Raw genomic sequence first — 23,188 nt, forward strand, 5'->3', positions numbered from 1 at the left:
TAAGAACCAGAACAGCTGGGTGATTCTGCCAATAAAACCGCAAGTTTTAAGTGACAAATCTACAAGATTTCCAGCAATAATTATGGACCAAGAGTGGGGAGGTAGGAAGGGTCAGAAAGAGTGTTGGCACCCTCCATGGCAATGCTACAGTATAGCCAGCACAAATGTAAACACAGGTAGTTTTAGCAATGTTACCTTTCACTACAGCCATGGTCGCACTCTCCTGTAATGGTGTCTTAAAAGAGTCAAACCCAAAGACCTTCTTCAATGTGCTCCGGACTCGACGTTCAGGGTCAAAAGAAGGGTGGGTGCTCATCTTAGCGACAGACAGTGGCCAAAAGTTAAGGCATATGGTTGCGATGAAAACCCCCTGTTCTGCTTTTAAAATACTGCTTTTCTCTAAGTAAAATTTGCTTTATTACTCTCAAGCAGTATATTATTTCCAAGTAACATAGCTCCAGGTGAACACCCTCAAGCAACATATTCCTGGGCAATTAACATGTCCACTTCTATGCTGAGGAAAATAAAAAACATTGAACTATTCTATGCCGCGGTATGGCACGGAGCTAGAAATCAGATCACGAGAAGAAACACAAATGTCTTTGGAATCCTTTGGAGAAGATGGAATTGTTTTTCTAAGATCCACCTTCTGCTCCTTTTATAAGTGCTGCTATCACGGCCATTCTACCCCGACCCCTTCTTCCCACCTCCTGGAGGAGAGCTCATCGCTTTTCTTCCTCTGTTAAACCGCCGTTAGCTCTTTTCTCCCTTCCCCAGCCGAACCCTCCCTCTCTTCACCCCAAGATATCAGAGCTGGCGGTGGGCCACCCCGGAGCGAAGGACTCTTGCCGGGCCGCTGCTGCCCGCTGGTCGGGAACTACTCGAAGACCCCCATATACCACCCCAAACTCTGAGAAGCCAAAAGGCTGGGGATTCAGTGTCAGCTAAAACCCACACAACCTTACATCCGTCGCGCAGTGATGATGTCACGGCAGCCTGGTGGGAGGGGCGGGGCCAGGCCCAGAAACGGCCGTTTTGATTGGTTTCTGGTCAGGAACCGGCGCGGGTTCTCCTGGGATAGGAAAAAGTCGCCTTTCCGCACGGAAGTCGGCTTCTTTGAGTCATAAGACTGAGGCGCGCCGGGAGTAAGATGGCGGGGAAGAAGAATGTTCTGTCGTCTCTGGCAGTTTACGCGGAGGATTCAGAGCCCGAGTCCGACGGCGAGGCTGGCGTCGAAACAGCGGGCAGCGCGGCTGGTGAGGCCTGAGTAGGGAGCTGGAAGGGGAGAATCAGGTGTCTGCTCGGAAAGCTGCTCACCTAGCAGGGCGGGAGGGAAAGAGATGGTCGTTGTGCCCCAGGTATCGGGCCCCGGAGCCCCGAAGCGCGATCGAGACCCTGGTTGGGACACAGTGGACGCCCTGGAGTAAGAATGGACCATCTCCTTCCGTTGATTCGGTTATTCTGCCGTAACTTAATGAAAGTCTTCTCCATGCCGGGCGTCGTGTTGGGCATAGGGATGGGCGAAAGATGGAGAGGATCCAAAGCTACGGATCCACCACCTGTTCCTTCTGGGCTCGTTGTGTAATGGGGGGAGCGATGCGTAGAACGTACGTGGAGGGTGGTAAAGGTTGTGTCTTGTTAAGTTTATAACTTTGCATTAGGAATGTGCCCTAGACTCATTGGAGCTTTTAAAAATCTGGTCTCGCTGGCAAGAGTAATTTGTAGATTTGGGGTAGAATCTGGGCATTTTGTAGCTTTTTAATACTCTTCAGTGATTCCAGTACTTTGTAGGCTGTTGAAGCCCATCAGTGATTTTGTTGCCCTACTCAGGTTGAGAATCACAATGTTAGGAAATGGGAACAGATTTCTTTGGCATCATAGAAAGGGCAGCAAGCTACCTAACATATCTGGGACTTCCTTTCCTCATCTGGAGGTTAGCTACTCTCAGTTTTGCATGCCCTCTTCCAGTCAAGAGGTTCTCTGGTGGTTTCCCAGTAATTGTAGCATTTTGTATTTTTCTTGTTGTTTGTTTTGGTTTAAACATAGAAGACTTTGCTTCTCAAGTAGGTATGTTGGGAACTCCTCTCAGTGCCCCCCGTTAAAATTCCTGTTCCTAAAGGAGAACACAAAAATAACGGCACCAGAGTCTTTATCTTGTATAAGAAGACAAGTTCTGGTGCCTCGGATACAAGGTAGAGATACACATATCAAAAGAGGTTTTCCAGGGGCGCCTGGGTGGCTCAGTCGGTTAAACACCCGACTTCGACTCAGGGCATGATCTCATGGTACGTGGGTTCGAGCCCCACGTCGGGCTCTGTGCTGACAGCTCAGAGCCTGGAGCCTGCTTCGGATTCTGTGTCTCCCTCTCTCTGCCCCTCCCCTGCTCATGCTCTGTCTCTCTGTCTCAAAAATAAATAAAAACATTTAAAAATTTTTTTTTAATTAAAAAAAAAAAAAAGGTTTTCCAGGCCCCTGAGTGGCTCAGTCGGTTAAGCATCTACTCTTGATTTCAGCTCAGGTCATGATATCAGGGTCATAAGCTCGAGCCCTGTGTAAGCTTAAGATTCTCTCTCCTTCTGCCCCTCCCTTGCTGTCTCTCACCCTAAAGAAAAAATAAATTAAAATTAAGATAAAGAGGTTTTTAAACAATGTGCAGTATTAGTTCAGAGAAGAGAAGCCTTCAGTTGGCATACGAGGTGGATTAGAAGCATGAGAGAAAGGGGGTGCCTGGGTGGCTCAGTCGGTTAAGGATCCAACTCTTGGTTTCAGCTCAGGTCACGATCTCACGGTTCATGAGCTTGAGCCCTGCATCAGGCTCTGCGCTGACAGCACAAAGCCTGCCTGGGGTTCTCTCCCTCTGCCCCTCCTCCACCCTGACTCTCAAAATAAATAAACTTAAAAAAAGAAAAGCATGAGAGAAAGGATTTAGTAGTTGGTTTTCTTCCATGTTCTTTTAATGACTTTATCTATTGTGCTCTTTCTGAAGGCAGTTTCTGGGCCTATTCACGGGAGATTTAGGCTCCCCTTTGATCTTCAGAGATAGTTCTGGCCATTCAAACCACTGAAAGGTTGTCTTTCATTTTTGTATGCATTTATTCATTTTTCTTTTTCCCTCTTTCAGAGGAAAAAGGTGGATTAGTATCTGAGGCCTATGGAGAGGATGACTTTTCTCGCCTTGGAGGTGATGAAGATGGTTATGAAGAAGAGGAGGATGAGAATAGCAAACAGTCGGTAAGTCAGTCTCTTCCCAAATCCAGAGTTGTTCAAAGCACCATTTCATTTGTCAGAAACTTTCTGAACTGTACCGACAGTGTTCCATTCCATGGCCAACGTCATTTCCCCCTCTTCCCCTCCTCCCCCCCTTTTTTTTGTTTGGTATCAGTTGAAAACTGAAAACGAAATTTGTTTTCATCTGAACCATTTTGTATTAACTTTTGAATTGAAATTGGGGGGAAAAGACAGTGGACTATTCTGTTTAACCCAGATATCAAAGAATGTTTCATGTTCATTTTCTTTGCTAAGATAATTTATTCCATTTGTGACAACACATTCCTCTTAACCGATTTATTATTTATATGCTGCAAAAACCTCTGTGTTATTTTTAATCTTGGTTTAAATCTTTCAGCTTATTAAAAAGATTAGGAAGGAAAACTGTTTAGCTTTTTATTTTTGGTTTGATCCTTCTGAACTTCTTTCTTGACATCTTACCTGGCACTTTTTATCAGAGTGCCTTTGGTTCTTGAGCACAAATCTTGCCTGACATTTAATAATGTGCTGGCTACAAAGAAAGCTGTCTTAATTAACTGGAAAGCCTGTTGATATACTATCACCTGAACCTCATGAGCCAGAATTTAAAAGGAGAGAGAAAACAAGGGTTCAAGCGGGGGCTTAGCACAAAGATACACTAAGTGAAATCTGGATATAGAGTCTGGCTCTTTAGCAACACCGTTAATTGAAACAGTGTACTTTATTATTTGTTTGAAAGCTTTCTTATGCATTGATATGTAATTGTTAGCGTTAAAATGCTTTCTAATGAAACAAAAATGTGTTTTGTATTTGATGCTCTTTTGGAAGATATTTTCGTGCCCTTAGCCCCACCATTAATGCTGATAATTCAGAATTGACTAAAATTGTTTAGAAAAGCTTTGCAAATTGTTTTCTTTTCCTGACTTTCTCACATGCACACATACTGGCTTAACACCATAACTGTTTTCTTCAATAATTTTGCATGATGTGTTTCTGAAGTGTTGTTCCACATTGGCTTTGCTTAGAATTTTCATCATATTTACACTTTATTTCATATCCTGGTAAAGTCCTCTCATCAAATTCCAATATAGACGTTCTAAAATGTGATTGTCTTTGGCTGAGCTGCTTCTCTGATTATTTGGTGTGACTGATTTCATTTTAAGGAAATCATGGAGATTGCATTTAAACCCTTGGACTCACTGGCACCTGACAGGACAATTCAGTCTCAAACTCATCAGTATAATCTGTTCAAGTCTCGCGGGTGATGTTTATGTTAACATCTGGGGCGCTATTTATGCTTGGGTTAAGGTGTAGCTCGACTGAAAAAAGGAATTTCAAATGAAACTTAATTTTTTTTCCTGAGTGTTAACTTAAAAGGTTTCTGTGCATTGGGGTGTTCTGGGAGCAGATGTGGATATAGCTACCTGATAGTGTAGCTGATCGTTGACCTTCACTGGCCTTCAGTGGAATGGTGGGCTAGCTTGTGTGAGGCCAGTGCACGCTTTGGAGAATGCCTTGTTCACATGGTGCTTTGTGTCAGGCAAGCTGTTTGGATCAGGAGCAAGACTGGGGAGAACGGGTCAGTGGCAGTTCTGTGAGAGCCTGGATGGAGGCAGGGTCTGCTCAGCTGAGACCCAGGAAAGGCTGGCTGTTGCTCTTTAGTCCTTCCCTGGGTCACTTGCCCTGGTCCTTTGATGCCTGTCTTCCTGCTGTTCATGTAGCTGTGAATGTTCCTGGGCTGGAGTGCCGGGGTGTAGTTATACGTGGGTCATGGCACTCCGACCGTGAACAGTGTCACGGTAGATCTGAGTCCAATGTATTTGTGTGTGTGAAAGTCAAAGAAGGAAGAAAGGTTCACGTTCCTGGTTTTAAATAATTGACACTTCATTGAAAACACTGTGCCCTTTTTATCCTGTGGGGCCTGGTCTTCTTTTCTGAAACATGACCGCCTTTTTCCATTTTTATATATGTGATTTTTAATCTCGGGCATTTTCATCGCTGTAGACTGTGACACTGCTGGAGTAACGACTTTGAGCTGCTAATGTCCTCCCTCCCCACCCCCGGAACATCTCCTTCTCCCCTTCTCTTTCTCTAGTTCTGGGTCATAGGGCAGGGGAGGGGTTCTTGGTGGGATGGCCCAGGCTGGGTAAGTTACTCCAGCCCCTAGTTATGCATGTGAGAACCCTCAGGCCCACTCCTTTAAGCTTAATCCTCTAAATTCTTTGTCTTGTAGGAAGATGACGATTCAGAGACTGAAAAACCTGAGGCTGATGACCCAAAGGTATTTGGTGTTGGCTGTGGTGGGGTGGCTGGATGCGAACAAGGCATTGTAACATTATGTCTGAGTTCCTGTGTCTGGTCAAGATTGGCCCCACTAACACACCCTGCAACCACGTGTAAATATTCTGGGATGAAACTAGCTTTCTAAAGAAGCCTGGAGGTCACCATGGAATGAGGAAGTCCTGAGGCAGTTTGGATTTCCAGAAGCACAGATAGTGCCTTATCTCCAGACTAGAAAGGGGAGAGGCCTGGCTGAGTGTAGCCACCTGCCTGTGCTCTACAGCCAGGTGAGCTTGGTGGGGTCACTGTCCCTGCAGGTGGGTTAGACGTGGGACTATTTCTAGAATCAGGAAGCCCTAAGGGCTGCCATTTGTACTCTTTAGTCATCTAGGTCAAAGTGAGGTCTCCCCAGCTGTTGGAGAAGCTGCACCTAACTCTTACTTCCTCCAGCTGGTACCCATCCACTCTTGGGTAAACAGAATGGTCTTTCAGGTGTATCCTTCTGATAGTTCCTTCCCAGTAGCAGCTGAGAGTAATTAAAGACATTTCCTGTCATGCTCCCTGACCTATTGTGATGATGGCTAAGATCTCATTCCCCGTCCCCTGCAAGTAGGCTTACTGTGCTATGCACTGGGCATCAGTATAACTGTGCTTGTTAAGAACGCCGTCTTTAGGAAACATTTCTCTTTCAAAGAGGAAGTCTTAATTCCATCACTCTAGGTCTGGGAAATATGGGCCGACTTTTGTGATTAAAAACTGCTTTGAAACCAACTGAAGCCTTCAAGGCAACGTAGTGAAACTCTAGAAAATGGTCCCAAATTGTAATCAAAATGGTAGTATGTCCAAAAATACAGTTCAAATTTGAACTGGTTCTGTGTTTGGATAGAACTGTGGCGACCATTGGAATAAAACCCGTGAAAAGCTGTGGATGATGCAGATAACACATTTCACCAGGAAAGGAAGTTTGGGCAGCAGCATGCAGAAAGAAGAGAATATTGAACCCTAGGCACAGCAAATGTCACTCCTTTCTGTGCCAAGTAAGGAACCCAGGCTTAACTCACGCAAGCACTACGAGCAGGAGGGTGGACGTGTGGCCTGGATCACAGGTGGCCATACCTCTGTTTGGGCTCGCAGAAGGAAATGGCCAGTAGTAGCAGGAATCTTCTGTCTTAGTAGTCGGGAGTGTGTGGGCCTTAGAGCCCACCCGTGAAGTGAACCCGAGGAGCTGCCAAGTGCTGGGGCTTCAGTGTGGAGGGAACGGAGGCAAAAGGCTCAAAGGCCTCCTGGGGAAGTTGGCTGGAGAGGAAGGTGCAGGTACTTTACTGTCAGCCCTTCTGGAAAAAACAGCAAATCCCCTGGGAATGAGGAAGACCAGCCAGGGCTGGGGTAAGGTGGACAGAATTGGGAAGTTTGTTGATGTGTCTTCTGTTCAGTCTTTCTTGGAACCACATGAAGGTTGGAAAGACACGTTTATACTTAACCCCTTGACTGATGTGCTGTACTGTATTTCATTCAGTCATTTGAATTTTTAGTCTGGTTGTAGAATGAAAAGCTTTCTGAGACAGTTCTTGTTCTTAGGGAGCCCTTGGAGAACAGGACAGAACCTACTCTCACAGTAACTTGACATAGTTCTTTTGGAGTCTGAGTGTGGAAGGGGTCAGACAGAGCTCTCCTGCTCAGAGATCCTCAAGTCCAAAAATCATGAGTGTTAGTGGCATCTCCAAGGACTAGAAACAGTCCCCAGCATGAATCTTCTGTGCTCCCATGCCTTAGTCCTGGCGTTGGCTTCCTCTCTTGCCCTGAACTGGCATCAGACTATCTTGAGGTGGTGGCCTAGACCTCAAATGCCTCCCAACCCTCCCTCTACTCCGGATCTTTTCTGGCGCATTTAATTGGCTTTTAACAATATTTTTATCTTCCACATCTTGAATTTTGAGTATTTCTGCCTTCGGTATGTGAAATTTCTAACAATAAGAATATGTCACCAGGATGGATTAGGGGTGTCATTTATTTTGGTTGTGAATGGATTGATGTCATAACTGTCTTTTCCACCAGATGGCACTCCTTCCTGCCTTGGCCTTTTTTTTTTTCTTTTTTCTTTTTTATTTATTTTGAGAGAGAGAGTGCAAGCGAGGGGGGTGGGGGCAAAGGGAGAAGGGGAGAGAGAATCCCAAGCAGATTCTGCACTCTCAGTGCGGAGCCCAACAAGGCCTTAACTATGAACTGTGAGGTCATAACCTGAGCTGAAATCAAGATTCAGACGCTTAACCGACTGAGCCACCAGCCACCCCAACTGCCTTGGCTTTTTAAAATCTGCTTTTGATTTTTTACTACAGCAGTTCTCAAAACATTTTGGTGCCTTTACACAATTAAAAGCTGAGGATCCCAAAGAGTATCACTTCATTTAAAATTGAGAAACATTTGGGATGCCTGGGTGGCTCATTCAGTTAAGCGTCCAACTTTGGCTCAGGTCATGATCTCGCGGTCCATGGGTTCAAGCCCCACATCAGGCTCTGTGACAACAGCTTGGAGCCTGGATGGTGCTTTGGATTCTGTTTCTGCCCCTGCCTCACTTGTGCTCTGTCTCTCTCTCTCTCTCTCTCTCTCTCTCTCTCAAAAATAACATTTTTTTTTTAACGAGAAAAATTTTAAGTATTTTTAATGTTTATTTTTGAGAGATTAAATAACATTAAATTTTTTTTTAATTGAGAAAATTTTTAAATATTTTTTTAATGTTTATTTTTGAGAGAGACAGAGACAGAGCATGAGTGAGGCAGGGGCAGAGAGAGAGGCAGACACAGAATCCAAAGCAGCATCCAGGCTCCGAGCTGTCAGCACAGAGCCTGATGCGGGGCTCGAACTCACGGACCGTGAGATCATGACCTGAGCCGAAGTGGGACACTTAACCGAATGAGCCATCCACGCGCCCCTTAAATATTTTTTTAAGGTTTATTTATTTATTTTGAGAGACATAGAGTGAGCAGGGAAGGGACAGAGAGGAAGAGAGAGAATCCCAAGCAGGTTCCACACTGTCAGCACAGAGCCGGATGTGGGGCTCGAACTCACAAATTGTGAGATCATGACTTGAGCCAAAACCAAGTCGGACACTTAACTGAGCCACCCAGGTGCCCCATATATTTATTATTTTAAAATAATTAAATCCATTACGTTAATATAAGTCACATTTTAACAAAAAATATTGCTGAAACCAAAGAAACTGAAACTGAAAACACAAAGACAGGCATTGGGTCTCCTAAAGGTCTAACATCCAGTTTAACGGACAGCCAGCTAGGTTCTCTTAAGTGCTTCTGCATTCGGTCTGTTGCAGTGCGTTGTTTTGGTTGAAGTAGTTGAAGAAAATCTGGCTTCACACACAGGGCATTAGAAAGAGGACTAGTATCTTAATAGCCCTTTAGGTGATTGTGAATCTTCTTCTTTGATACTAGATCAGAACTCAACAGGCAGTGGTTTCCTAAAAATTAGCTGCACTGTAGGATGTGAACCCTTCTCAGTGAACTTTCTGTAGTCTGCTTCATTAACCTCCACGGGTCTGCCTTGCACTGTCAGTGGCTCTTTTAGCCACACTGGTATTGCATCCTCCGGCACTGGTGACATGGAAAATGTTGGTTCACTGAGATCTCCAGTGATGCATTTTGTCTTGTAATATCCAAAAAATTATATTTGTTAATGACATTACCTATCTCATCGGACAAGCCATTAAGTATTGGAAAGCTGTCTGCTCCCAGTGGGGATGTATACATTTTCTAAGATGCTAGTTTTTACTTGAGATCTTGAATCACTTCATTTTATTAGGAACCGTCTGCCAGTTACTCAAATCTGACTAAGCACCGTCATTCTTTCAAGTAAAAATGGCATTCCGTGAAGAAAGTAACTAGATCAGCTTGTAACTCCCTCACTTAAGTGCTTTTCCTTGAGGTAACCATTGGACCTCAGTGAGCAGCAGAGGTGTTTATGTGACCTCTCATGTCATCACACAAAATGCAAAAAAATAATAATAATTAAATTTGTACTCAAAGGTCAAGACTTAATAAAGCGAATCATTTTTACTGCTTCCCCAAGGCTATATATATATATATATATTTTTTTTTTTTAAACTGTATTTATTTTGAGAGAGAGGGAGAGAACCAGTGGGGAAGGGGCAGAGAGAGAGGGGACAGAGAATCCGAGGCGGGTTCTGCCCTGACAGCACAGAGCCCGATGTGGGGCTTGAACTCAGGAACCCTGAGGTCATGACCTGAGCCGAAGTCAGAGGCTTAACCGACTAAGCCACCCAGGCACCCCAGCACCAACGATATTTTTAAGTGAAATTGGCTTTTTTGGTAACTGAGAGTGTCCCCACGGCCAAAACTCAGTGCAGCTGCCTTGATTTGTTCTAAAAGGCCAGCAGTTGCCCCCCATTGCTCCTGCCAGCGTAGAACAGTGAAAAAGGCAAGTGATGTCTTAGTACTAGGAAAGTAGTTTTGACCTTACAGACCTCCAGGGGTCCACAGATCAACTTTGAGAACCACTCTTCTTCAGAAGCCAGAATCTTGGGTCAGTCATACTAAGTAGTTGTTTGGTGACTATTTCCACTGCTCTGTAAGTGTCCAGTGAGCTGTCAGCCCTGCGGGACCTTGAGCTGCCGTGAGGGGGGTAGCATATTCAGAGTAAGACAAGACAGCCCCTGTGGGGTGGAAGTTAAGGTTCTGGAGTCATAGACCTGAATCTGAATTCCAGCTCTCCTTGGAGAAGTCCCTTAACCTCAGAGTTTGCCACCTGGGAAATAGGCTTTTTTTTTTTTTTTTTTTTTAACATTTATTTTTGAGAGAGAGAGAGAGTGTGAGGGAGGGGCAGAGAGAGGAGACAGAGAATCCGAAGCAGGCTCTGCACTGTCTGCGCAGAGCCCAACACGGGGCTTGAACTCACAAACTGTGAGAGCGTGGCCTGAGCCGAAATCGAGAGTCAGTCGCTTAACCAACTGAGCCACGCAGGCGCCCCAAAAACAGGCATCTTAAGAAAATCTGCCTCATTCATTTTACGTGAGTTAACTGAGTAAACCTGAGTTGGTAATTAGCTTAATGGTGTCGGCATGTCCATGTTCAGGAGCATTTGTTGCAGTGACCTATGCTTGCTTGCCAGGCTGGTCACCCTGTCATTGGGCTTGTGTGGGAATATCGAATTCCACATTTGGAAACTGGAATGCACTCAGAGGAGAGCAATCATGAAGGTGAGGGGACTGGAAACCACATCACATGAAAGGTTTAGGAGCTGGGAGAGGCAACCAGGGAGGAGCCTGCAGTGTATCTGTTGTTTGGAGGTCTGCTAGAGGGGGAGGGGAGGTGGAAGCCACGTGCTGAACTTGAAGCAACATACAGAAGAATTACAGGGACCGCGTTTGTCTTCACATAACGAAGAACTTTTTGTCATCTCTGACCAAATGTGGGCTGAGCTGCTTTTTAAGGTAGTGAGCTCCCTGTTTCTGGAGCTTTTTCAAGACAAATTTTTGGGGGGTTGAGTAAGAAGTGATAAGTTGAGTAAGAAGTGATAACTCCTTGGGTGCCTGGGTGGCTCAGTCTCAGGTAAGCATCCAGCTCTTGATCTCAGCTCAGGTCTTGATCTCAGGATCATGAGTTCCAGCCCCGTGTTGGGCTCTGTGCTGGGTGTAAAGCCTACTTAAAGAAGAAAAGAAATGATAACTCCAGACCCACCTCTAGAGGAGAGCCTTTGGTCCTGATCCATCCACCTGAGGAGGAGGGATTGAGCTCTGGGTGGCTGAGTTTGCCCTTAACTAGAGAAAAGAAGGTGGCTGAGCATTCCACGGGAGGCAGAATGCTTCGACACTTCTGTTCCGTCATGTCTTTTCCTCTAACTTCAATTTTCTGGTCTTACCTCCTCAGTAAGCAACCCGACTCAGATCTGACTACTCAACAGAAGGTGGCACTGCTGTCCTAGAAAAAGTCAGAGTGGAAGTGGCAGACCTCTGTTCAGCTCTTTAATGCAGGGACAGGGGTGCCAGATGGCTTAAGTGTTTCCTCCATCTGTTTGCCCTTGGCATATGGGCTTCCTTTTCCCACTTTCCTTTGTCTGTGTTCTACCTCGGTTGCCCTGGAACGTTTTCCCTTGTTTATTTTTTTCCCCACTCCCACAGTTCCTGTGGATGAAGGTATTTCCACTGGCTTACTGTCTCTGACACACCCTTCCTTTGAAAACAAACACGGGCAATGATGACCTGGCACGGGAAAGCTGGAGCGGCCCATTGCCAGCTAACTGGGAGGGCTGGCTTCGCTATGTAGGGTGGGAATGCCGGCCTCCCTGAGGTGTTGCAGTCCCAGCTTTGACCCAGGGAAGGAATCCTCTTGGCCCAAAGAGCAAACATCTGTCAAAACAAAATAGCCTCTCTGGGTCAAGAAGGTGGCATCGGGTGGGGGAGAAATGGTTCCGGCATTTTTTAAAAGATGTGCATGCATAATCCTAGTTAAGACAAAACATTTTTAAGATTCTTGGACCCCGAAATTAGTGCAGAAATTCGAACCAGGCTAGTGGACTTGGACCCAGAAGACCTGGGTCGAGCACAGGCTTGGCTTCCCTCCAGCTGTGGGACCACAGGCACATAGCTTCGGCTGCCCTCGGCTCATCTCTGATGCCCGCTTTACCAGGTGATGTGATAGCTACAAGAAAGGATGCGTAAGGCCGTGTTTTTCACAATCTAAAATGCAGTTGTTGGCACTCCTTGGCCTTTTAGGCAAAACTGAGTCGGGTCAGATGTCCTCATCCTGTGTGTCAGAAGTTGCCACATTTTCTCAGTTCGTAGCACCCTTGGCGTCTCAGGAATTTTTCACAGAACTCCTAGGCCAGGGGTGCCCTGCTGGCTCAGTCAGTGGAGCGTGTGATTCTTGATCTCCGGTTTATGAGTTCAAGCCCCATGTTGGGTGTAGAGATTACTTATAAATAAATCTTTAAAAAAAAAAAAAAAAAGAACGAACGAACTCATAGGCCAAAAGAAATACCTAACAATTAGCTCTAAAGAATCAACACGACAATCCTCAGAATTTGATAGCCACTTGAAAAAATACACATGAATTTGTGTGGTATCTGATAGATGTTGAATAATGCTGTGTTTTCCTTGAAATTTCATGTTGTGTGCACCTTTGTGAATTTGCTGTAGCTCCCTGGGGGTGCCTTGATGGCAGTTTAGGGACTGTGTTGGTAGATCGTCTCTGAGTTCCAGAGCAGAGGGACTTGATGAGTCCTCACTTACCCTCCCCAGAGACCTTGGCTCGGCCAAGTAAGTGGGTCTCACCTTTGGTGACTGTACATAACACACTTGAATTCCTTTAAGAAGGTCAAGTGTCTCAGTCGCCAAGTGTTATTAATTGGCTTGCAGTCTAGAGGAAGGATCTGCTTTGGGGTAGAGCTGACTCCGTAATCTCCCGCTGCTTCTCTTCTCCAGCCTCTCCCCCTACCCAGCATTGTTACTGATCTTTGCAAGTTTCAGAATGCTACGCCTGCGGACTGAAAACTGCCCAGGGAGCTTGTTTCCGACGAATTCGTTACAGACCACTGATTTTTTTCGGAGAACTTTCAGGAGCCTGCCGGCAGTTGCACGTGGGCAGCGCTTCCCGTTGAAACCCTCAATTCTCTGTATCAACCATGTAAGGAAAGAGGCTCTGGAACATGTGCCAGCTTCTTCAGGACTGCCGCAGCACACGTTTTCCCATTTGGGCTTTGAGCGTGTTCACTCAACCTCCAGGACTTTGAAATCAGAGAGGGAGATGCTCAGGCTTTTCATAAGCAAGCAGCATAGGGTTCTGTTCATCATGAAGGACACCCAGAGGGGCGGGTTGTATGGTGTGGTAAAGGATCCACGAGTCCCTTTGTAGCCTTCACGCGTGGGTCATCGTGTACCTTTGCTGGGTGAGCTCTGGGAGAACCCACACTTGTGGAATGGCCTACTGAGAATTATTTTTCAGGATGGTACACCGAAGGTTATCTGTTAGAGCATAAACTTGGGCTTTTTCTTAGAGTTCTTTGACTTGGAAAGAATTGCATGGTACTGTTTTTCTGGTGGTTACCTTATCAGGGGTTTGTTTTGATTTTATTGTCAAATTATTATAATAGCAAGAATTGAAGATTTAGAAAAAAATACCATCTAATTCCACAGTCCTCTAACAGGTGTCCCATTTTCCTTCTTCCATCTTTTTGTTTGTCCGTATGATAGCGTACATGTGTTTCTATCTGAATATTAAATGTTTTCTGTGTTGTTACAGTCTGAGCAATTATAATAACAGGACATAACTGAAAAATTAAAAGCTAAACACTTAGGGGTGCCTGCGTGGCTCAGGTGGTTGAGCGTCCAACTCACAGTTCAGCTCAGGTCATGATCTCATGGTTCCATGGGTTCGAGCCCTATGTCAGGCTCTGTGCTGACAGCTTGGAGCTTGCTTGAGATTCTCTCTTCCTCTCTGTCTCTGCCTCTCCCCTACTTGTGCTGTCTCTGTCTCTCCCAAATAAATACATACATACATAAATACTTTGAAAATTAAAAAAAAAAAAAAAAAAACTAAACACTTAAAGGGTCACCTAGATGGCTCAGTCAGTTAAGCTGCCGACTCTTGATTTTAGCTCAGGTCATGATCTCACAGTCAGTTTGTAAGTTTGAGCCCCCATGGGGCTATGCGCTCACAGCGTGGAGCTAGCTTCAGATCTTCTGTCTCCCTCTCTCTGCCCCTCCCCTGCTCATGTGCGCATGCTTTCTCTCTCAAAAATAAATATTTTTTAAAAAACCTTTTTTAAAAAAGCTAACCACTTAAAAATTGTGTGGGATGTGAGTTATATCTCAGTGAAACTGCTACAAGAGAAAGGTTTTTGTTTTTTTGTAATTTTCTAAATACCTTTAAACGGGAATAGTAAGGAAAGGTTGCGGTCCACCAACTTTTTTTCTAGAAGTGAGACCAGTCATTAAAACACTCTTTTTTTTTTTTTAAGCTTATTTACTTCTGAGAGGGAGAGCAAGAGAGAGACAGAGTGTGAGTGGGTGAGGGGCAGAGAGAGAATCCGAAGCAGGCTCCATTCTCTGAGCTGTTAGCACAGAGCCCGATGCAGGGCTCGAACTCAAGAACCACAAGATCATGATCTGAGCCAAAGTCGGTAGCTTAACCGACTGAGCCACCCAGGCACCCCTACACTTTTTTTTTTATATGTTTACTTATTTATTTTGAGAGAGCACGAGCAGGGGAGGAGCAGAGAGGATCCCAAGCAGGCCCCACGCGGAGCCTGACGTAGGGCTTGATTTCACGACTGAGATCACAACCCGATCCAATATCAAAAGTTGGACATTCAACTGACTGAGCCACCCAGGCACCCCATCAGCACACTTTTTCACATCAATTCCCGTGGAGCTAGATAGAATAAAACCAGAGTTAGTACATTACAGTAGCAATAAAAGAATTTTAGCTACTATCGAATAAAATACCATGTAAGCGGTTTCTTTCCAGTTAGACTCTGGTGGACGGAATACACGCCGTGCTCTTTACGTGGGTCAGAAGGAATAATGAGTTCCCATTACAGTCATCACGATTGTTCACCCAGTACAAGATGAGGGCTTAGTGGTAGTCAGGATTTGGTAACATTCCTTCTGTCAGCACCCCGGAAGTCCCCAGGCTAAGGACAAGGGTGGTGGCACCCACTTGGTTGTATGATTAAGTTTTCAGGACCAGTTGTTCCATTCAGATCAACTCAGACATTACTCACTGGAGCAGTAGGGCCTCTGGAGCTGTTGGCCCTGATCGTTATAGTTAAAAGGTAATAACTTCTGGCTGTCTTCCCCTTAAGTTGAGAGCTTAACACTTCGTTTGCCCTGTGACCTGCTACAGAGTCATCCCTGAAGAGGTATTTTTCCTTCTTGGTCTTTGATGTTGGCTTCCCCGGTGGTTGAACCAGAGGCTTCCTAGAAACTGTCATTATCTGCCGCCTCTTAGTCGAGAAGGAGATCAGAAGTTGGGGAGCAGTTATGACTAGGCTTTAGAGTCAGACAGACTTGGGTTTGGGTCCCAGCATTGCCACTTCCTGGGCAAGAAGCTGCTTTGTTGTGCTTTGCCTCGGTTTAGTCATCTGTAAGATGGGAATAATAACATCTGCCTCGTGAGGTTACTGAGAGATTTGGATAACGTATGTTAGTTTTTAGTGACTTCTCTTGTTTAGGGTGTGTGAGCGAGAATGTGTACTTGGTCCCTCCATCTTGGTTTTGTTATCCTACCTTCTCCCGTGTGCTGCTTCCCATATGTACCCCATAATGCTTTTGAGTGCTGATTAGAAAAAAAAGTTACAGCATGACTCACCCAGGACCAGAGAAGGAAATGGCCCTTGACCATTGCTGGATTGGGAGCCATCCACTCTTCTTGCTGGAAGTTGTAATGTGACCTTTGAACTGCTGAGAATGCTCAAGCCTTCTTAACATTTCACGTTTCCTCGTTCTCATCCCGATGAATGGCCAAATGGCCTTCTTTAATCAGGCTAGGGTCGCCCTTGCACAGGTGGGAGACAACAGAATTTCCATGCTGAGGAGAACACCCCCCAGTACAGGCTCCCAGCCGGGGTCTGTGGTTCTAAGTGGTGACCTGACAACAAGAAGCAGACACGACTGAGGTTGGGAGAGGAGGAGGGTGCACGCTATGGAAGTAGCCCTTTTGTTGTCCAGACTGAAAGAATTCCAGGCCAGGTCCTGTGTCGAGCTGCCTTCCAAAGAAGGCCTGGCTGCATCTTAAGCTGAACACTGCTGGCAGAAAGGGAATCGCGGCAAGTGATCTCCGGCAGAGGGGAACGGCCATTAGTCTCCCTCTGCCCTCCCCTCTCGGCTCCACCGAACTGCCAGCAGGGCCCTCTTGACTGCACTCGCTCCTAGTCACCTGAGGATCAGACCCCCAGCAGCCTCACGCCGCTCCTTGTGGTTCTGCAGCCGGGGCCTGCGCATGCCCGGTCGGCCCGCCTTCGGCCATGCAAGCCCCAACATCGTTCTCCCCTTCGGGCCCACATGCCATGGATTACTAACCAAGGTGTGGCTGGCTGCCTCCTTCCCTAGTCAAGATTTATCTTTTTGAAAAATTCTCTGATGCAGAAAGCAAGCTGCCCGCCCTTCGGGATCCAGCACTTCCCACCTTCCTTCTGTGTTCTGATCCTTGTCTCCTGAAATACTGCTGTGCAATTTCTGGGTTCAGTGTTCAGTAGAATTTTGCTCATTTGCATTCCTAACTTTGGAGTTAGGTACATTTTTTTCTAAGCAGTGCCTGAAAGATACTGGCTTTCCTTTTAGCCCCGTAGATGGTTCATTCCTGTTCCTGCCAGTGTGTGGATGGAGACCAGTTTGCATTTCTAATCTCCTGGCTTTCTGATATCTCAGTAACTTTTGCCTTATATCTTAATCTCACACCTCAGTTTGGTGGCTGACCTCTCAAGCAGGATAGTGCCGTTGTGATTTGGTGGCCGTGTTATGTGTCACAAAGACTTCACTTTTCTGTCCCCAGCCTCACAAAGCTGTTTCCCTTTGTCTTGGCTGGCTCCAAGTCCTCCCACCCCTGCCCCCAGATAACAACCTGAAGCACAGAGACACTGTTTTTGTGGAAAACCTTTCAGAAAAAAGTGCACCCTGGCCCACCACTGAAGGCTTAATTCAAAGTCTTGATGTGAGGTGACTTCTGTACCTAAGCACAAGCCTACCCAGACACCCTAGGTGTTAAGAGAGGAATGGAATGGCCCTCTCTGAACATCTTCTGCAACTTTCAACAAACCCAGAATCTTCACGTCTTGACTCAAATGTGAGATTACAGTTGGGATAGTCAGATAACAAAGGCTCCCCTTTGGAGATGGCTGCTGGCCAGAGCCTTGCGTTGACATTGAAGTCTGGTTGGTTCCACGTGGCAGAGCGTCGCACCACACAGCAGTGTCGGCTTTGTTGAGCTCGATGTTTCAGAAGAAACCGTTCCCTCTTTTCTTCAGTCTACGAGGCCAGTTCTAGGGCTGGCTTCATTTGTCTGAGTGGGTGCCTCTTTCACCCTTTCCTGTAGAAACCTCTGCTAGGGGAACTGAGTCTTTCCCATCAGGGAGCTGGGGGTGAAGGTGAGTCTGTTGGACCCAAAGTGACCCCACCAACTTGCGCCCATTTTTCTGATAAATTGAGTGTCTCCATCCCCAGGTAGGCAGTGTGCCGTGGCAGTGACCCAGTCCTGGCCAACAGGATACACCCAAAGGAAATGTGCTGGCAACCGGCTTTCTTGAAGGCTCCCCTGTGTGGGGTGGGGGGTAAAACAGGGCACGGACGCTGGGCATCCGTGCCATGGAGGGCTGTCTCCTTGCAGCGTGGGGCTCGGTGACTTCTGCTGAGCCTGGGGATTACTGACAGCCCTCAGCACGCCCCACCCTTGTCTGTCAAACCACAGTAACTTTTTTTCCTGCAGCTTGGAGGTGTTTTGACAAAAGTTCCAGCGTTGCTGCTTTCTCGGCACCTGAGCTGACTCCCACGCGTGTGTCAGTTTGATGCCGTCAGGGGGGCTTCCTGGGCCCACTAGTCATATCTGAAGCCGCAGCGTTGTCCACTCACACTTCATGGGGCTGTGGTGACAGTGAAGTGATGTTTCGTTGAAGTACTTAGCGGAACACCCAGGATTTCTCCCCAAGATCGGGTTGTGTTCACATCGTATCCCCAGTGTTTGGCCCGTTGCCTGATACGTAATAAAGGCTCAATCGATTATTTGTGGAACAAATAAATGGACTAACTCTACAGTAATTCTGTCTTTTGTTTCAGGATTGGGAGCGACAAGCTAGATTTAAGGGTTTTTTAATTCAGTATTGACGCCCCCACCACCTTCTTCCTTCTGCCTGTCATTAGCCTCGTATCACACGTCTGGCCCCTTCTTAGTTCCTGTCCTGCTGCCTCCCTTTCCGACATTGAGTTGCACGTTGGAGCTGACTGGGGGCCTCACTGGAGTCTAGGGGGACAGCGCTGCAGCTGAAGGTGGCTGTGGAACACCTAACCTGGGCTGAAAAATGGACCACTGGCCACTTAGAAAGGAGAGTATGTCTTTGTACATTGTGTGTGTGTGTGTGTGTGTGTGTGTGTGCGCGCGCACACGCGTGCACACGCACGCACGTTTCATCAGTGTTTGAGCACCTGTTGTGGGCAGGGCATTAACCTGCAGGTGCTAGGGACACAGTGATAACTAAGACAGTGAGTAAGAGCCCAGAATAGAGCAAGGTCCTCATTGGCCCGGTGCGGGTGGGGCAGATAAAGGCTTCCTTGAGCCGAGGACCGAGGTCTGAATAGGGCTTACTTTCAGCAACAGTGGGGAGGAGGTGTTCCAGGGAGGGCCTTTACCTGGGCCCTGCTCCTGCTCTGTGCTAGGAGGAGAAGGAGGCTGAAAGGGCCTGTTGGGAGTCTCCCAGGGCCTCAGGCCACAGTAAGGAAACTTTTTTTTTTTTTAGTTTTATTTATTCTGAGACAGTGAGAGGCAGAGAAAGAGAAGGAAGGAGAGAGGTTCCCAAGCAGGCTCTGCACTCTCAGTGCAGAGCCTGACACGGGGCTCGAACTCGTGAACCATGAGATCATGACCTAACCCGAAATCAAGAGCCAGACTTAACTGACTGAACCACCCAGGCGCCCCAGTGAGGAGTCATTTTTAAGTGAGATCTCACTAAGACTTAATAACTACTTGGGAAGTGCCAGGTCTGAGAGAAGAGAAGATTTAGAAGGCGTTGTTTTATTAATCTGTCTCCCCAGCTGCCACCTGCTTTTAAGATGTAGGATTACATCGGGGCGCCTGGGTGGCGCAATCGGTTAAGCGTCCGACTTCAGCCAGGTCATGATCTCACGGTCCGTGAGTTCGAGCCCCGCGTCAGGCTCTGGGCTGATGGCTCAGAGCCTGGAGCCTGTTTCCGATTCTGTGTCTCCCTCTCTCTCTGCCCCTCCCCCGTTCATGCTCTGTCTCTCTCTCTGTCCCAAAAATAAATAAACATTGAAAAAAAATTAAAAAAAAAAAAAAGATGTAGGATTACATCATCTATCAGAAAATGTAGTCCGTAGCGTTCTTCCCCCAGCAGCACGGAGAGACTGCCCTCTGCCCTCTGTTCAGAGTACTTCCTCTGTGCCTGATGCTTCCAAAGCTGGGGCAAAAAAAGCAACATTTAGATTTGGCAGAATCCAGCTGCTGGAGGCCGCATTGCTTTGTCTCCAGTTGGACGCTGGACCTTTGAGCGTGCTTTGTGGGGCTGGCTCGGGAAGGATTGACGAAGTGTTGTTGGCTGTAAATAAACCTCCATTCTCTCTACCAGGATCTGGTACTTCTCTGCTGAGCAAATCCTCCCAGCTCAAATGGCAGCTTATCCCGTGTCATGGAGCCATATTGTTTCTACTTCCTTCCTCTGCTCCAGTCATAGTTTCTGGATGGCTGGACTTTTTTGTATTCTCTGCAGGGGAACCACATTCCAGACTCTACAGTCCCTGAGAACGAGGCCCCTGTTGTGGCTGCTGCGTTCTTACAGGTCTCAGACATAATTGATTAAGGAACCAAAATTGGCAGGTTCAGATCATTGTTCTTCGGGGCCATCCCTGGCCGGTCAAGGCCACTTCGTGTCCTGCGCCCTAGTGAGGCTTTAGGCTCAGGTGAAGCCTGGGGAGGCTGGATGGGTGTGGACAGTCGGGAGGTGAGGCCTTGCCTCAGCATTTGTTTCTTTGACCAGCTCAGCCTTCCTTTCGTGCCTTTCCCGTGGTCTCACTTGGCTTCTTCAGAAGCTGTGCGTTTTGTTTCATTTTTCTTTTTGTCTTAATTGGACTTGAACTGGAGCGCTGAAGTGTTTACTTGGCCTTTTTTCCCAGGAGCTGCTAGGTGAGATGCTTTGTTTTTGCCTGCCTAGTGAACTGGGGGGAAACCTCTCGGCCTGCTGAGTCTGGGGGCCAAGCTCTCCTGTATACAGGTCTGTCCACGTCTCTGGGCTGTGGGTTCCATGCCTCCCAGCTGACTCAGACTACAGTCTGGTGCATAGATCTGGCTGAGTTCATGACTTAAACCAACTGGGAATATCCACCTGGAGGCCAGAGGGTTGGATTCATACAAGTCAAGACAGGCACCCCCTGTGCGTTCCAAAACACCGCTTTGGGGCAAGAAAAAGAACAGTGGTTTCTTGTTGCTTTTTACTTATATCCTAACTGTTCCCTTCCTGCCTCCTTAAGGGCATAGTGAGAACCTATAGCCAATTTTTTAAAACTGCTGTCTTGAACGGCTGGCAGTTTAATAATGTGAACCTTCCATCTCTCTCCTTAGCTCTGTCTTAAGTGCTTCATCAAATGGTTTTCTTGGCTGGCTGCCAGGGTAACTAGCATGGGTGTTTGGTTCGTTTTGTACTGAATTCCTGGTATCTGAGGCATGTCTGGTAGGAGGGTGCCTCTCTGGGTCTTCATCTCAAGTGTGGACCACCCTCTGCCCTCAGTCCTGTCTTCCCCTGAGGCTGCTTTGATTGGATGAAACTTGCTTCAGTGGACAGTTGAGCGTAAATGGTCCTGAAATTTATGCGTCTCTGGGGTATTTGACAGCCATCCTCCGTGGTCTCACCAGACACCCCAACTCTCCTTCCTTGCTGACCTTCCTTCAGCATTGTTTGAAGTCCTGGAATCATCCCCCTTTGAAGAACCCGTGAGACTGTGGCTCCAGGCCCTTTATTGTGGAACTTAATCAAGCCTCCTTCTCATGCTCAGGGCAGGATGTGGGGTTAAACTGCTTTAGGATCCAGAAGAACCTGGCTTGTTGGCTTTCTTCTTTGGGGGCACCTTTGCACAGTGACACGTGTCCGGGAGCTCAGCAGGCTCACAACCCAGCTTATTTGCGTCTGAGGAAAGAAGAATTATATTCTAAAGCCTAACAAGATGTGGCCACCAGGAGGCACAGATTCCCGTGGTCTCATCGTCCGGGGCCTTAGGAGTCCCACCAGTGTCTGTGACATGGAGGAGGGATCTGAACAACCACACTTTCCAAAGTCTTTCCAGGAGAACTTTGTGCAGAACTACATGGCTTCCAGTCCATGGTGGCTCGTTTATGTTGTCACTTTATAAACTTGATTCTCTTAAGGCCAGAGAATCTTGCACTTGAGTTAGATCGATGGTTCATAGGTTGGCACTTTGTTTGGAGGGATCATGGGGCTGAATTCCACTGCGGGGAGGGGGTTGTCCCTGGGGATGCTGAGTTTGGGATCGAGTAAGAGCCCATAGCTCCATGGGGCTCCAGGTACACTCTGGACACACCCCATCCGTGTATGTGTGTGCATGCGCACACGCGTGTTGTAACATTAAAAAAGCAAAAGACTAGACTAGTTAGCAAGTGGAAACCCACTATCAACTTTATTCCTTTTTGTATTTGTGTAAAATGATCGATTTGAGGAATGAGGAACTAAGCCAAAAAAGGAAAGTCTGAGAGACGAAGGGATACCTCCCCGCTGGTGACTTTGCTCCATCTTTGGTTTTCTCCCTGAGACCTGACTCAGCAGCCTCAGCTCAGCCAGGCAAGAACCTTGTGAAACGTGGGAATCCCCGTCCCTCCCATTGCTGGGGGCACAAGCTTTAGGAGGCCGCAGTGGCTGACAGCCTTTCACCCTGCCCAAGGAGCCTTCGGGTAAACAAGTATTTTCCTCTTACAAGAGACACTTCATGTTTGGTGACTAACTTCCTGTGCCTCTGGAGTAGCCCCGGTAGCATTCCCACGTGGATATCATGGATATCGTGCCTCCTTCCTCGGGCCGGGCTGGCTGAGGGGCTGGCGCCCTGCGGTGCTTTGGGAAGGAGCCCCCAGGGAGCCTTTGAATAGTTAACGGTCAGTCCTTGGATGACCAGCCAACTGGCCACGGAGGGGAGGTAGGATGTACCCAATTGATGTTTTCCCACAATTAGTACCCAGAAAGCTGTCCCCTAGAGGGAAAATTTAAGGACCTTTTACAGCCCCACGTTTTGTTGCTGCCACACTCTTTTAACATTGGTTCCTCCGGAGTCACTGCTACAAAGGGATTGTTGTGGGGCCCCTGGAGACGGGCACTCTCTGTAGAGCAGCTGATTGATGACCAACCTGAATTCGGCATGGCAGTCTTCCAGGCGGCCTCCCAACCCTTCTGTTCCCTAGCTCAGGCCTGCCTCCTCTTTGCCCACCTGACTGGCAGGGGCGAGTAGCTGGAGGAGACAGGTTGCTAAGCAGCCTGGCCTGGACGCTATGCCTGTTTCGGTCGAATGAATAGCTGCAGTGTTCAGAAGAGCGAGGGGGTTTGGGCCTTTCCCAGAATCAGGAGAGACTTTTTGGGGAAGGGGGCTAAGAACTACCATTCTTAGCACAGAGCCATTGCATAGGAGGGCTTCTGGCATCTTCCTTTCTGAAATGTTAACTTGCTGTAACATTTCTTCCCGGAAGTGAAGTACCCAGAGCCCTGCTGCTGACTCCATGTGCCCATTTTGTTCCAGAGTCGTTACTGTCTTAGACACCTCCTCCCCCACCAACCAAAGAGAAAAGAAATGAGGTCCAATAGCTTCCCCCGAGCGCAGTTTCTGCCACTGTGATCATTAGCATATCGTGCACTTGAGGCCCCTGATCTGAGCGTGTGTGAGGGGCCAGGTTTCCCCAGAGACGGGGAAGACAGGTAT

The 23,188-nt window shown here is 47.2% G+C and overlaps 2 protein-coding genes across 5 annotated transcripts in view; one reads left to right on the forward strand and one right to left on the reverse strand.

Moving 5' to 3' along the window:
- RECQL5 (RecQ like helicase 5) overlaps nt 1-966 on the reverse strand; it is a 35,241-nt gene extending 34,275 nt beyond the window's left edge. The window contains exons 1-2 of one of the 2 annotated variants that reach the window (XM_047833986.1): nt 809-966; nt 196-330 (exon numbers count right to left, since the gene is read on the reverse strand). In XM_047833986.1, the coding sequence (XP_047689942.1) occupies nt 196-316 (121 nt within the window). In that variant the 5' untranslated portion in view covers nt 317-330; nt 809-966. Of the gene's footprint in view, nt 1-195 lie in introns of both variants that reach the window. The other variant, XM_047833987.1, reaches the window with a different exon arrangement.
- A 154-nt stretch (nt 967-1,120) lies between these two features.
- Nucleotides 1,121-23,188, forward strand: part of SAP30BP (SAP30 binding protein) — a 36,833-nt gene continuing 14,765 nt past the window's right edge. For 2 of the 3 annotated variants that reach the window (XM_047833990.1, XM_047833988.1), the window contains exons 1-3: nt 1,121-1,256; nt 3,122-3,231; nt 5,480-5,527. In XM_047833990.1, coding sequence (XP_047689946.1) covers nt 1,151-1,256; nt 3,122-3,231; nt 5,480-5,527 — 264 coding nt within the window. In that variant the 5' untranslated portion in view covers nt 1,121-1,150. The remainder of the gene's footprint in view (nt 1,257-3,121; nt 3,232-5,479; nt 5,528-23,188) is intronic. The other variant, XM_047833989.1, reaches the window with a different exon arrangement.

Source organism: Prionailurus viverrinus, chromosome E1, assembly GCF_022837055.1.
Source record: "Prionailurus viverrinus isolate Anna chromosome E1, UM_Priviv_1.0, whole genome shotgun sequence".
NCBI classification, from domain to species: domain Eukaryota; kingdom Metazoa; phylum Chordata; class Mammalia; order Carnivora; family Felidae; genus Prionailurus; species Prionailurus viverrinus.